Genomic DNA, 15864 nt, shown 5'->3' with positions numbered 1-15864 from the left:
GACTATAAGCTCTAGTTTTAAAAAGACAATTCAAATTGGACTCATGTTTGAAACGTAACAAACAGGGACCATTTGGTAATTTCGCAACGAGCAACAAACTCGTGGCAGCTAGTGCTACTGCACACGCCTTAATAGCGTGAAATTTCTTACTCTCATTTTTCTGTGTAGAGAGTTATGTTGTCGCGTCTAGAAGTGTAATTTACGACAATACAAGGGGCATTTTGTCTACTCCACTTCCCCGCTTCTGTTCTGTGCCTGTTCTCCGACCCAAGACGGCACACACACACACACTCTCTCTCTCTCTACTCTCTCTCTTTCTCTCTCTACACTCCCTCTCTAGCTGCAACACTCCGAGCATAATCAGACACCTTTCGTTTAGAGAGAGAAAACATAGGGACGTGTTAAAAAACCCTAAATACTAACGCTTCACTTCACATTTTACTTCTCATCTCTCTCTCTTATCTCTCTACCATCACCTTCCAAACGAAACCCTAGCAATGGCGACTGGTACTGAGCTACGGCAAATGGACCCTTCCATCTGGAAAGCCTGTGCCGGAACATCTGTTCAGATCCCAACCGTCGATTCTAGGGTTTACTACTTCCCCCAAGGCCACTCCGAGCAATCATCGTCTCCTCCGCTCTTCTCTCCTCTTGTTTCGTCCCAGCCGATGATCCTCTGCCGCGTCATCGCCGTCCGGCACCTCGCAAATCCAGACACCGACGAGGTTCTCGCTAAGATCCGCCTCCTCCCCGTCGACCGATCACGTGATCTCCACCTGTTCCGATCTAACACGAGACGAGACTGTGTCGGTGAGGACGAAGAAGACGATGAAGAGAAGGTGGTGTCGTTTGCGAAGATACTGACACCGTCGGATGCGAACAACGGCGGAGGGTTTTCGGTGCCGAGGTTTTGCGCGGATTCCATATTTCCGCCGCTGAACTTCTCGGCGGAGCCACCGGTGCAGACTATATCGATTAGGGATGTTCAGGGCACGGTGTGGGAGTTCCGACACATATACCGTGGGACGCCTCGGCGGCATTTGCTTACTACTGGTTGGAGCAAGTTCGTGAATAACAAGAAGTTGGTTGCCGGCGACTCGGTGGTGTTTATGAGAAACCGGCGAAGCGGCGAGCATTTTGTCGGAATTAGGAGGGCAGTGAAGCCGAATGCGGATTCTGGGGGGAGGTGGAACTTTCCGGTGGGGTCTGTGAGATTGAGGGTAGAGGAAAATGGCGGGAACAGTGGTTATGGTGGGGAAGATGTGTTCACCAGGGGCGGAGGGGGGAAGGATTCAGCGGAGGCTGTGGCAGAGGCTGCGGAGTTGGCAGCGCAGGGGAGGGAGTTTGAGATTGTGTATTATCCGAGGGTGGGATGGGCTGACTTTGTGGTGAAGGCAGAGATTGTGGAGGAGTCGTTGAACGTGTTTTGGACGGCTGGGATGAGGGTTAAGATGGCAATGGAGACGGTGGATTCGTCCAGAATGACTTGGTTTCAGGGGACAATTTCCACGGCCATGGTGCCCGATAATGGGCCGTGGCGAGGCTCTCCATGGCGGATGCTTCAGGTAAACTACCTGTAATATATGTCCAGAGTCCAGACTCCATAACTTTCTTTAATAATCATTATATCAAAATATGATTTGTTTTGTTGGACTGTTTATATTGTGGATTTCTATTGATTTTGTCAAACTAAATTATATTGAGATTGTAGAGCCTGATTTTATGGAGTTAACTTGTTTGCTTTTTGTTTGTTTCTAATATTACTTGCTGGAATTTGTTGAACTAAGAATATCCTTTGAGTTGTTTGCTTCCTACATATGCGACTGTGTTGATTGGTCATCAATCTAAGATAATTATTGCCCTTCGTAATTGCATGTGCATCTTTTCCCAATTAAGTCACATTGAATATGTCGCCTTCTACACTACACTTTCAATACACCCTCTAATTTTTATTAATGTTGTGTTTGGGAGCACCAAATCTATGCTTTGGATTTGGGATTTTGGAGGAAATTTAGTTCAATGTTTGTACTAAATTTCTTCCAATCCCAAATCCAAGCCGCCGATTTGGTGTAAGAATTTTTTATTCTCTAAAGGTTGATAGGCTTAGATTTTACTGAGCAAGAGCATCATATGCAATAGTTTTTGTTAATGAAATGCTTTAGAAATAGTTAGCTTTTCCAAATCTTAAAACCATTGTATATCCTCTTATATAATTGGTCTATTAATTTATATTATTCAGATGTTCTAGAAAGTAACTCGGTTTTCAAATTTGGAAGTTTATTTATCAAATTGGAGATGTTCAATGATCAATATCAAATTTTATTTATGAAAAAAATATCAATTGATTATTTGGTCTGATCAGAATAATTTTGGTGTGTCGATGTAGTTCTAAGAAGCACGGACATGATATGCCGTGGATAAACTGACACTTCAAATTCTAAAAAAGTAGGACATGACAAATATATATATATATATAAATTTTCATTATATATATTTTTTCTAATGATGTGTGAATTAGTTATTTCATCTGTTAGACACACTGTTATGTCAAATCTAGGAAGGGTTGCTAATTAGCGCTGAGCCAAGCTTTGAGTTGATGGTTTCAGCTAGACAAAGCCGAGCTTTGAGCTGATCGGGCTTGGCTCTCCGAGTCTGAATTCAGCCAAACAAAGCTCAAGCTCGGCTACTGCCGCCATTGGCTACCTGCCGACTTCCGAAGGAGTATGCTCTGTTAAATCAGCCATAAATGACTCAAATCTCTCCAAGTTCTCTCAAAGAAAACAAGGTATTGAAACATTATTTATATAGCTACTGAGTAAGATAATTATAGAACTTTAATTAATTTATAGTTTCAGTACTAAAATTGCATAAGTTAGAAGATGAAGCTATTTGAATATTAAAAAGAATGTATTATATATGATATTACTCTCATATCTTGTCACTATAGTTATGTTTTTGTTCATCCCAAAGTTACAAACTGTGACACGTGTTTAATGCAATTTTTTAAAGAAAAAGAGGTTGAATATTTTGATGTGTGATCATAATGTTGTTCATAGGACTGTCATGTTGTTTGTTTTATATAAAGACGAGGAGTGTGGGATGTGTTGGTTGAGCGTCCGAAATGTGTTGACAAAGTGTCCGAAATGTGTCAACCAAGTGTCTGAGATGTGTCATGTCGGCCAAGTGTATGAAATAATAAAATTTATTTTTGAATTATGAATATGGACAAGAAGTCTCGGACACGTATCCAGGAGTGTCCATGAAGTGTCGATATTCGACACGGACACGACACCTACGTAGAAGTGTCTGTGCTTCTTAGTTGTAGTGTGTTGTATTATAGATCTAAATAGAGGAAAAATTGGAGGTATATGTTTCTTATACCTTTTTGTGAAGTGAGTATCTATTAATTCAATTTATAAATCATTCATTTGAAAGGTTTCTAGTTGGAGGAGATAAATAGACACCAAGGTAGGAAATGTGCATTTTGGATGTTATGCTTCCTATTTGTCAGCCTTTTTTTTTTTTTGGTTTGTTCAGACTTCTCAGGACCTTCTAAACTAGAAACCTTTCAAATTGAGATGTTTTCTAAACTAGAAGCCTTTTTTTGGTTTTTTTACTTCTACCATAAATTGAGATGTTCAAGGCCCATTGCACTAGATTTTTTATTTTTAAATTTAAATGTAAGGCACTCAGGGTAAATTTTGGTAGCTTCTTTACACCCCCTCCCTATATCTTTCTCTCTTTTATTTATTTATGTTTTGATTTTTTACAGACAATTAGAGCTAGATGAATTTTCCTTTTGGTTATGTAAATTAACAAGGTCATGTCAGTTGATTGTTGGAGAGGGTAAGAGTAGATTAGCCTTGTATCCACTATAACGGGCAGGATGGCATTAATTTGAAGCACATTAGCAATCTTTTGAATGTATTTTATTTTTTTTAAATTTTATTTGTGTCACTTTTCATGATTCCTCGTCAGTTTTTAGTAGATGAGAGAAATAACTGAGGGTTCCTATTGTACTCTGGCTATTTTTGGTAAGTTCCTGGTAAGTTCCTGGTTTGGCATTATGAATGATTTTAGGTGTTATTTATTGCTGGTAGGAGTGTAAATGAATCGAGTTGATCATGGGCAACTCAGGGTTGTCTCATTAATGGACCCATTGAAGCTAATTTGTGTAGGCAACCCAAGTTTGTGACTTATATCTGGATTCATTTTATAAATGAGTTGCAACTCGAAGCTCAAGTAGCTCAGCTTGTGAACAAGTATAATGACAATCCTCTAATTTCATTAAGCTCTTATGATTGTTTATCATGTTGTATTTTTTAGACTTATGGAATTGGCATACCTTAAAGTATAATATACAAAAATAAAATTTACATGAAATCCAAGTAAATCTTTATAGATTCTGACATTGGTCGGCTTTTCGTTCTTTTGTCCCCCCCCCCCCCCCCCCCCCCCCCGGGGCGGTAAAAAAAAAAGTTCAGGAACAAATAATTTGAAGTGAACCCAATGAGGTCTGGCCAATTGGGTTGTCAAACTTATGCTTTTACTGGAGCGATGCTCACTTTCTGCCATGCCGAGCCTCCATAGCTTGTGAGCATGGTGAATCCAATGAATTGAGCATGGACAGAGTTTCTTCTGACTTGGTTTGTGGCTCTGAGCTCCTGCCAAGCTCAAGAACGCTCCAAATAGGTCGAGCTGGCTCAAGTAATGAGATATTTTGTTTTTTTTACTTGCCGAAGGAATAGAGTTATAATTGGATTACACTGTTATTATTATTATTTTTTTATAAGTTGGATTACACTGTTATTTATTGTGAAAAAGCTTCTCTATCCACAAGCTTCTTTCCTATTTAAACAAACTCGCTTTCTCGTTCTTGTTAGTTTGAGATGTTACGAATCTGTTGTTCTTGGTAGAAATCAATTGAGTATTTATTTACCTAATTCCATACCTTTGTTATGGAAGTAATTAAAACCTGACCAATAATAATGCAAAGCCACAAAAGGGCAAAAATAGAATACTCAAAGATAATCAATAGTTGTGCATGCATTGATGTGTTTTTCTTCATTTTCAAGGTGGATTATTACCCAGTTATCGTCCTTTTGTGATCCCCTCTCCACGTCATGGATCATGACCTGATCGACAAGGTTTATCTCCTAGTGTGATACTGTGATCTGTGTTTGAAGATATGTAGCACGTTAAATCTAGATGATGTTCTTTCAACATAATGTTTTTAGAGAAATAAATTCACCTTGAGAGGCTAACAAAGAAGATATCACCCTTGAAGCTCTAGTTTGTGGAGAAGTGTCACAAATTAGGAAGCCAAATTGACGAAGGCCCATGTACAAGGGTTGTGTCTGCAATAGAATCCTGTTTGTGAAAGACTGTTGTTGTGGTAGTAAGTTTTTCCCCTCAATTGTGTTCTATATAGAAAGTTAAGATGGTTATCTTCATGATTCTATCCTCTGGAAACGCTCTTTAAAGGAACTCTATCTTTATCCGTTTGTGACCAAGAGACATCATCTTTTCCAAAATGGCTTCTTGCTGAAAATCTTCTATTGCTTCCTCTTTCAATGTTACAAGAATTGGTTTAAGTTGTGGCAAAGAGTGCTGGACTTTTAGGATTGTTCAGCTTAAGTGGAAACGGGAAAGTAGGGTAGAGTGAAAAAAATTTCTTAAACTTCTTGGTATTAGTTTATGGGTTTATGTGCTAGTAAAGAAGCACATGTAATGTGTGTGATTAGAAATATTGTTGTGTCTATTTATCCATTTAGATTTCACAAAGATATATCTATATCGAGAGAGGAAGAAGATGAAATTATAAAAAAAATAAAAAAATCAATGAATGGAAGTACCTATAACTTGAAGATAGGTGAAAATAAATTAAAATTGTTCTGTTTCAGTGATTTTGAGTAATTTTAGTGGAGGGAAAGGGCCATTGCTTTAGAAATTAGTAGATTTATTATAGATTTAAAATTTTGGGATAAGATTGAATAACATCATTGAATAAGTAATGAGTATAACAAACTAATTCTGATAGTAGGACTGCATGAGTCCGTACAGGCAGATGATTCTTAGCCTTCATATGAAGCACAAGTAACCAAAACTAAAAAATCTTCCTGGTTCTGGTTTTTGAAACCTCTATTTGTTCAAGTATGTGACGTAGTCTTATATATATATATATATATATTGGTACACGCATAGTCATAAGAAAAGTGAAAGGTTTATATAAGAAACTAATGCATTTGTGTATCATCTCAGTGGAAGTTTCTAGATCTCCAAGGGTCATCTTGATGGGAATAGTGGGTATCAAATGTTATTAATAAAAAAAAATGCATAAAATGGTATAAAAAATCTTCACACTTCCAATAGTAGTATAGATATAGATTTGTCTTGCTTCTCAAGGATCAAGTATTATTATTTTTTATTGTGGTTTTGTTATGGAGGTGCATGTATTTGGGGTATCTTTTTTAAATTTGGACATCCTTCATAAGTTGGGCTCCCTAAATATTCTTCCTGAAATGCCCTTCGAAAATAAAAATTACATTTGGTGAATGTATACATGGACGTGCTTTTTTACCAGCTTTTCCCCAGAAAACAACCTGATTTCTATGGTTTTTGATTTTCGGGTTATTTTGGGTTTGTTATATGCATGACTATGCCTTGTTATCTTTCTTGTTTCTATAATTCAAATCCGAGATGATGGATTTCCTCTCTCTTTCTAATACAAAGTCGATTTGTGTGTGTGTGTGTGTGAGAGAGAGAGAGGGAGAGAGAGAACAGGTTGAGTAAAAGAAAATAAGAAATTAAAGAAAGGAAAATAAAAGATATTGATGGGAGTTGCATTATCTAATCTACAGATGGATTGATCTGGTCGTAGCATTAATTATGAACATAGAGCAAAATTGATTCGTAAAAAGAATGCAAATAAAGGAACAATGACCTAAAAATAGATAGGGGCATTCATGCACAAAACAAGCACACAGAGAATGAGAGAGAGAGAAGTTTGTTATTTGTGGAAATTAATTAGGTTAACATGAAAAGGGCGATAAGGAATAAGGAAAGGAGAAAGAAGGTTGTAATTTTAATAAATGAGGACAATTATGGCATCATGTAACAAAACATGGGTTTAAAATTGTATTTTTCTATTTTCCAGTTAATTGACAGCCTGGATCCACCAGAAGCATTGAGAAGCTACTCTAGCTGATTTTGCACAGATGGAAGTATTTATGAGTCCATTTACACAACATCACCAAGCACCAATTTATACAGTATTCTAATGAAGGACTTCTAGGGCATAAAGCCTGTTTGAGCCTTCCAAAAGCTCTTACAATCGCTACCTTGAGTATTTTTGTTAGGAAAATTTGAAGGAGGAAGGATTTCTATGAGAATTATTGTAACTGAGGCCTAATTAATTTCATTATCTACCAGTATTTGGTGGTCTATTGTTGACAATATCAGCTACAGGGTTTTACATGCTGGATAAGTGCTTGAATGTTCGGATAAAATCATTTTTGCCGTGAAAATCGGTGGAGGGCAGAAACTTTATTCCATTTGAACTTGTTAGATTCTTGTGTAACTTTAATATTTATGTCCTTTAAAACGCCCCCTTAAGTGTAGTCTTCTTTTGGTCCATTCAATTTTATTATAAAGGTGATGGTGAGGTTTGAATTGAATTGAGGACCGGATTTTGGGTGGATGCTTGATTCAGGGATTGTCCTCTTGGGTGTGCTTTTCCACGTCTTTTCAGGAGTACCGTGGACAAGAAAATCTCAATAGCCAATTTTTATAGTCTCGATAGTGGTAGGATGACATGGGATGTGCATTCGAGAGGAATTTCTAGGATTGGGAGTTGGGGGGACACTTGAGATTTTTTCGCTTTGCTTTATTGTCGGAAGGAGCGAGGAGAGATGAATGGATTTGGGAGGCCTGTAGTGGCAGGAGATTCGAGGTGTGTTCCTTCTATCAGAGATTACTGGAGACTCGGGGGAGCTCTTTTCCTTGACAGGTAGCGTGGCACACTAAAGCACCATTGACGGCAGCATTTTTTTGCATGGACGGCTATGGTGGGGAGGATTCTGACAATAGACAATCTTAGAAGGAGATGACAATTGATTGTAAATTGTTGTTCTTTGTGTAAGAGGGATGAGGATATGGTAGATCATCTCCTTTTATATTGCCCATAGTGAGGGAAGGTTGGTCCATGACGTTAGCTATTTGGTGTACATTTGATTATGCCGGCTTCCACGTTGAGCTTGCTTGAGGCTTGGAGAGGCTGAATAGTGGGGAGTCAAGCCTGGGATGCGTGGAGAGTGGCACCCCTTTGTCTATGGTGGGGCTTGTGGCGCGAGAGAAATAGGAGAGCCTTCGATGGAAACGAGACTCTTATTTGGATGCTGAAATTTTCTATTCTAAGTGCTTTATCCTTTTCGGTTCATGGGCAAAGTTGTAAATTTGTAGGAGATAAGGTAGATTTTGTGGATATGCTGGGAGCATAGTACTCTATTGTTTTGTGAAGTTGTATACTGGGATGCACTCGCATTTTGTGCGCTTTTCAATGAAATTTATTTAGTTAAAAAAACAAAAAAAGAAAAAGAAAAAAGAAAGAAGAACAAGGAACTCATGTATTAGAAATGAAGATGTTAAGGTGGATAGGAGGTAGGGTTACAAACCAAAATGCGAGGGAGAAATTAGGTGTGGTGCCTTTGATGGAAAGGAGACTTCTATTTGCATGCTGAAAATTTCTATTCCAAGTGCTTTATCCTTTTGGGTTCTTGGGCAAAGTTGTAAATCTGTACGAGATATGATGGATTTTGAGGATATGCTGAGAGTATGGTACCCTCTTGTTTTGTGTATACTGGGATGCACTTGCTTTTTGAGCGCTTTTCAATGAAATTTACTTATTTAAAAGAAAGAAAGAAAAAGAAACAAGAACAGGGAACTCATGTATTAGACATGATGATTTAAAGGTGGATAGGAGGTAGGGTTACAAACCAAAACGCGAGGGATAAATTAGATGTGGTGCCTATTAGTGATAAGATAAGAGAAAGTAAACTTCGGTTGTTTGGACATTTGCAAAGAAGACCTATAGATGTACCGGTAAGAAGAGAGACTAATTTACATAATAGGCATGGAACAGAGCGCGAGTTTACCGAAATTAACATGGGATGAATCATTAGAAATTACTTCAAAGAGTTAAAATTCTAATGACTTCAAAGAGTTAAAATTATAGGATCCAGACTTGTGATAGAATAGAATGGAAAAAGAAATTTCACGTGTCTCACCCAATTAATATGATTAAGGCAAGGGTGATGATGATGTTGAATGCATATCAAGCTCCAACAGGAAATATTAATGAAACTTTTGAGTTTTTTTTCCATTTTATTTTCTTGAAGATTTCCTATTTTCAATGATTTTTCCAAAATTTATTTAAAAACTAATATAGTCCCATATTTAGTTATTCCTGAACTCGCATCTTCTGTATCGAAATAAGCAAGAATACTATTTCTACGGAAAATGCCATTTATGCATGTAGGTATCATACATTGGATATTGCACTTTAGTCTATTTTCTTGTGTTTGACATTAGTTTTTTCAAAGTTTACTAATTTGAATAATAAGCTTCCAATTCAATACATATAACTTCTTGATTCCCATAATCTTTTTGGACCAAGTTTCTTGATTCCATTTTCCTTTTTTGCAACCATAATAAATATGGATGGATGTGGCCTATGGTGGAGCAGACATGATTGGTTAGCCAACTGCTCGTCAATTACTCTTGTTTAAGAATACAAACCTAGACTGCTAGTGTTGTGTCGATAACCTATTAATCTTATTATATTTAAAATAATTTATCAAAGATGATATCCAAGTATTTTCGGTAATATTTTCCAATGATTCCTGACCAAAATTTGGCTAAATCTGTTTATAACTAGGTTTTAATTGGGTCACTTGAAGCTGAGTCTTTCTATGACCCTGCCTGAACCTAATGCTTTTGAAGTTGCAGCTACTTCATATAATTATTGGTTTAGGCAAGATTCTGACTTATAGAAATGTGTTGCAGCTTGCTCCCACTAATTTCACTTCAGGGTGCAAGTGATTGATCCATAGATTAAAAAAAAAATTTGTGGCATGGAGGTGAGTTATCATTTTGAAAGGTGGTTGTGGGGCTACGCCTTTGATTCCAAGTTTTCTGTATCTAATTTTGTGGCATTCACTTTTTGTGTATGCTTTGGTTGCTTTATCACAAAAAGAAGAAAGACCTATTTTCCACCTTTTTACGTGACAGCTATGGGACAAAGATTTCTTGAGTTATATCTTTGGTGCCTTTTGATAACACTATCAAACAAAGGTTTGAATCCTGAGCTTACTAGTTTCGGGCACTGGCATGAGTGCCGTGTTTTGAGATGGAGTGGAGTATCAGAAACAGCGACTTTCAATCACTTGGCACGCGCTTGGATGCGTGTGTACTTATTCCATGCATGACGTATTGGTTTGTTTCGCCTTGTTATCTCATGCTGTTTGGTGTTTATGGCACATTATCATATTATCTTTTGCTGATGTTGTAAAGAAACAAATGTCTTACTCTCTCATTTTATTTTATTTTATTTTATTTTATTTATTTATTTATTTTTTTTTCAATCAATTGGATTTTACACCTTGGCATCCCCTCTGCTGTAAAAAATGTTTGTTTTATTCTTAGTTACTGTAAATGACATGGAGGAAAATTGATGATTGACTCTCTCTCTCTCTCTCTCGCGCACAGAACACGCATGCATATATATGCTAGTTTATCTTAGCCTCTCTCCGCCTCTCCTCACACACGCATACACCCAGACATATTATGCTTTGTATCCCATGACTATCTAATAATGCCAATTCATTAATTTCCTTTGGATGTGGGATATGATCTTAAACAGATGCCATAATAAGCTTTTGCCGACTTGAGGCAATATGAATAGTCATATTAACACTTATCAAAAAAAAAAAAAAATGAATAGTCATATTAACAGGAAATATGGAGCATTACATTTTCTTTCTAGTTGCGGAAATATGGTGGGCTATGATTCCTATTAATCTTTTTTGTATTCAACCAATCATAATTTCCTTTCCATTAAGAATGCAAGATTAGGAGCTTCTCTCTTTACTAAGTTGTGAAGAGCACCTTTGGTTTAATTCAAGTACTCAGAAATATTGGAATAAAAATCCGTTGCTGCTTGTATTATAAACTTTCAACCTTGCCTCCTTTTAAATTGAACTAAAGTTCTCAAAATTCTCTGCCGCAGGTTACGTGGGATGAACCTGAAGTTCTGCAGAATGGAAAGAAAGTGAACCCTTGGCTAGTTGAATACGTTGTGCCCACACCACCGCTTCATTCCCCATTCCCTGCCGCAAAAAGATTGAGAGTTCCTCAAAATCCTGGGTTGTTGACGGATGGAGAGGGAGAACTCTTCTTTCCTATGAGAGGATTAAGTAATTCAATGATGGGTAACTTGAACTCATCGCTGATGAATTACAATTCTTTTCCTGCTGGCATGCAGGGAGCCAGGCAAGATCCATTTTGTGTGTCTGCTTTATCCAACTTCATAAGTGAAGGTGCCCGTCAGACATGCATTGATAATTATTTTGGCAATGACATGACGCCAAAGTTGAAAACTGTGTCCACTGATCTCAACATTGGCAGTTCACAATCTGATAGCTTTTCGCCTGATAGTCAGAGCAGCGTGCATTTCTCTGATGTAGAGCTAGCTGGAAGACGAGGCTGCAATTCCACAAAAAAGGTTGGTAGTAGTTCAATCCAGTTGTTTGGTAAGATCATCCATATGAAAGAGCCTGTTGAAAGTGGCTTTGATGATGTTGATTGCACTGAAGATAGAAGCTGTAAAGTGTACAAAGAAACTGAAGGCGTGAACAATCTGCTAGATCTTTCTTTGACCTACAGAAAACTGTTTGATGGGCATGATATCCAATGTCAAAGGGGCTCCGCTTTTGAAACATGTCATTTATGAACAACTGATTGTGTCTACGTTATCAACTTAGAAGCTGTACAGGTATACTTGTCCCTTATTACTTTTTTTTATTTTTTTTATTTTTATTCTTCTTTCTATGCCATTGCATCATTTTATGAAAAAGCAATTGCTATTTTGCTTGAAGTTACTAAAACACCTGGGTAAAATCTGTTTTTGATTTCCAAAGCTTGGTTTATTCTTGTCCCCAACCCCCCGGGAAAAAGTTTGCTGCAAGACTAATTTAATGGGGTTGGCTGCACAAATCCTGCTTAGCAGGCTAGGAATATATATATATATATATATTTATTTATTGTTATATTTACAACTTTTATATCATGCTGGACACAGGAAGAATGGAATAGCATCGAGCCACTGTAAGTAAAAAGATAACATGATACTTGCATTTATCATGCAGAAGTTTTCCACTGAAGACTTTTTCTTTTTCTTTTTTAAAAAATATTTTTATTTTCTCTTTGTTTATTGGCTTTTCTGCAACAGAAGATAAATCTGAAAGTTATGCCATAAGTGTTGTTATGTTCCTAGGTGATAATTTTATTTATTGCATCAGTAATATGAACATGTAATCTGATATGGAACTTCTAATGTATGCTTATACCGATATTAAAACTTAAAATTTTAGTTTTCCTATTGCACATTATGGGATTTAGTTAGTAAACATATGATTGCTGTGGGTAACCCTTTTCCAGACCTGGTCTCGGACCCTCAGCAAAGTGTTTCTTGAAGTGACCCATAATTATGGACATGTCTCATCTATCTTAATATCATGGAAGAATCAATAAATTGATGAATTTCTGTGGAATTCATGGTTATAAGTTCTGTTTTGTTTGGCCGAGGCCTGAAACAATTTTTTCTCTGTGTCTCATCTTGTATTTCAGAGCATTTTGGGTTCTTCTGAGTGTTTTGTCCAATTTGGTGAAGAATAGCTCATTTTGTGGGTGCATTAAATTATTTTAATTAGGGTTCTCTTCAAAGACAAATTAGATATCCATTTTTCAATGATTAGGTTTGTAAGAATGATTTCTTACTTTATCTTCGCCTTTTTCTAATGCCTCTTCAAAACTTCGATTACCACCGTTGCACTCCCATCTCCATGAATTTCCTTGATGGCAGCCCTAGCTATGAAGCACAGATATGGATACTGGACATGGCTATGACATGACACCGATACAATGTTACGTCAAATTTCAAAAAAGCAAGAGACGGACACGGCAAGATACGTCAATAAAATAATAATATAATATATTATTATATACAAAAAGTTGATTTCTGCTCATTTTATCCACTTCATTATGAATGTAATCTCTAATTTGGAGCTTAGAGCTCGATTAGTGTCGTTTTTATTTTCTATAACTTTATATTATTTTTTATTAATCCATAATGTGTGTTAAAATTGCATTGGAACCCCTTTTTTTTTTTAAAAAAAAAAGATTAATTGCAAAACTATCCTGTTGTGTCTTTTAAAGTGTTCCAAACGTGTCCATGTTGTATCTAAGCTATGTCACAACCATGTCCATGCAGTCTCCAACCAGGAGAAAAAACATACACTCCTAGCCGTATCGGACGCATACGACCGTCTTCCACGTGTCTCCAGGTCGGATGTGTTCGACACTGCCACGACACCACTAGTGGAGTGTCCGTGCTTCTTAGCAAACAATATAACTCCAACAAATGATTTGCAGTTCTAATCTCTTTGATTAGTGTCTGTGATAATTAAAAAGTGACTTATTTAACTTTTATTGTGTTGTACTTCATTGAAAAAAGTTTATTTATTTATTTTCTTCAAGTGTTTCCTTTTACCCTCTCTCTCTAAATGCATGACAGTTAGATTATAGAGGATTTTGAGAGATTGATTTGCCCTAAAATTGGCAGTGTTATAATATAAAACCTTTTTTTTTTTTTTTTTTGAATTAATATAATATAAAAACTAGAAGTATAGAACTGAGTAGCTCCCAATATATCTCCATTCCATGAAGGTACAAACCATGAAGACAATGACAGTCTTCTGATGGATTGTGTACAATATTCTCAATCTTTTACTTTGTGTTTGTGTATATGTGATTATGTAATATTTGACATGTATTATGTTACAATGATAAATTTGAAATGGTACACCAAAATGCTTTGGTCCCTGCACGTCCCATTCCAATAAGAATATTGTAAGGCAGTCTGGTGGAGTGGAATTTATAACATTCGGTTGCTTACAGTCATTACCTGCAGCTTCTGTTCAAACTCATAAATTCTCTACTTGGTATTAAACCAACGCAGAAAGCTTTAGTGATCAAATTCCTTTAAAAACCTTTTTTCATTCATTTTATTAATATATGGCAAGTTGTGTGTCTTATTAATCATCACGAGAATTGGATTATGTTTTTGCATCACAATCAAGTTTGTATGATTTTCTCAATTCCTTGTTTTCTCCAGGTACCCAGGGCAGGCAGGGAGCTGACTTGTAGTCTTACTCTTGCGGTAGGCATAGGCAGGAAGCTGACTTGTAGTCTTACTCTTCCGGTAGCATTATGTCTACGCCGTTTATGTTAGTTTGCTGTGTTACAGATCTGAAACTATATGTTGTAGACTTCGTTATGAATGTTCTAATCAGGTGATGGATGTTTCCGAAAATTTCTAGATGATGTCTTTAGATTGCATGAATTTTCTTCTTTTCTCAAGCTCACTTGATGCTAATTGTGGATGGATGAAAAAAAAACCGGGTTGCCGGGTTCCTTGATAATAAGAAGCTAATGATACTTCCTGGTCATCCAAGGGTTATATATTGTTGAGTGTTAGAACTCGCTGTTTTCTTTTTTACTTGTCCTTTTTTGGGTCAGACAATCAAAATTTGTAAATTTTGGATGAGTTGTGATGATGTTCGTCATCATTTTGCGTGTTCCTATCACAAAAGCAGGACCTAGCTCTGAAAATTATCAGGGTTGTCCCGCTGGAGCTGGAGCATAGCTTCTCTGCGTCATCGGAGATGGCTCTTTCTTGGAGGAAGTTACAGAATGGATACAAAGCTCCTGTATGCGGAAGGTCACCTTTTCACTAATGTATTTAAATACTACATGAAAACTTTAAACATGAATTTGTACCTGTGAATGTGATTTCAACCATCAAAATGTTGTGCATGATGACAATAATTACATTGATAATGTTGTTAGACATTTTCTCATTCTGTAAACTGCATGAATATCAACTTCTGTTTTGAAAAGATGTATGTCACGGAGTTTCATCCTTTCATGTTCTGATAGTTCCAAAGCTCCCTGAGATGGTTGAAGCTTTGTAATAGTTAGAGTCCGTATTTCAATGGTACCATGGAGGTGAGTTTAAACCCTAGAAGGGTGTGCCTGCAAATGTTTAAGATTGAGGCCAAGATCCTAGCTCCAATCTTTCCCTTCAAGTCCACCATCACTTGGAACTTTGAAATTTTTACTTGGTTTGGGACTATATGGTTTTTAGTCAATTACAACTTGACACGCAAACAAATGTATCATGCAGTGATTGGTTGGGACCATGTTGTGACAGCACTTGCACGTAAGCAAATGTATCATGTTGTAATTAGTTAGGACTATGTTGTGACATTGAAATCCGCATGGAGAATAGTACCATTCACAAAGGTGAGGATTACTTGATTGGATCTCTAAATTGAGATTGAATGCAATTCTTCCAAATCGAGAGAATAGTACCATTCACAAAGGTGAGGATTACTTGATTGGATCTCTAAATTTGCAATTCTTCCAAATCGAGATTGAATGCAATTCTTCCAAATCGAGATCGACGGATTTCAAATGAATGGTTTGGAATTCAATTGTTTAAGAAGTAGGAGTTTAAATTTATATCCA

General features: G+C 36.8%; 1 protein-coding gene across 1 annotated transcript; it reads left to right on the top strand.

The window, feature by feature from the left end:
* The first annotated feature begins 231 nt into the window (after positions 1 to 231).
* LOC132273803 (auxin response factor 17) lies at positions 232 to 14783 on the top strand. The gene is made up of 3 exons (XM_059774879.1): positions 232 to 1565; positions 11285 to 12049; positions 14450 to 14783. Exons 1-2 carry the CDS (start codon positions 498 to 500, stop codon positions 12005 to 12007), a joined length of 1791 nt encoding a protein of 596 aa, XP_059630862.1. The 5' UTR covers positions 232 to 497; the 3' UTR covers positions 12008 to 12049; positions 14450 to 14783.
* Positions 14784 to 15864: the final 1081 nt, after the last annotated feature.

The sequence above is a fragment of the Cornus florida genome, unplaced genomic scaffold, assembly GCF_030987335.1.
Source record: "Cornus florida cultivar Cherokee Brave unplaced genomic scaffold, ASM3098733v1 CherokeeBrave_3.0.0_Hap2_Chr09, whole genome shotgun sequence".
Classification (NCBI taxonomy): domain Eukaryota; kingdom Viridiplantae; phylum Streptophyta; class Magnoliopsida; order Cornales; family Cornaceae; genus Cornus; species Cornus florida.
Note: the sequence above shows the minus strand (reverse complement) of the source record. Positions and strands in the feature narration are given on the sequence as shown.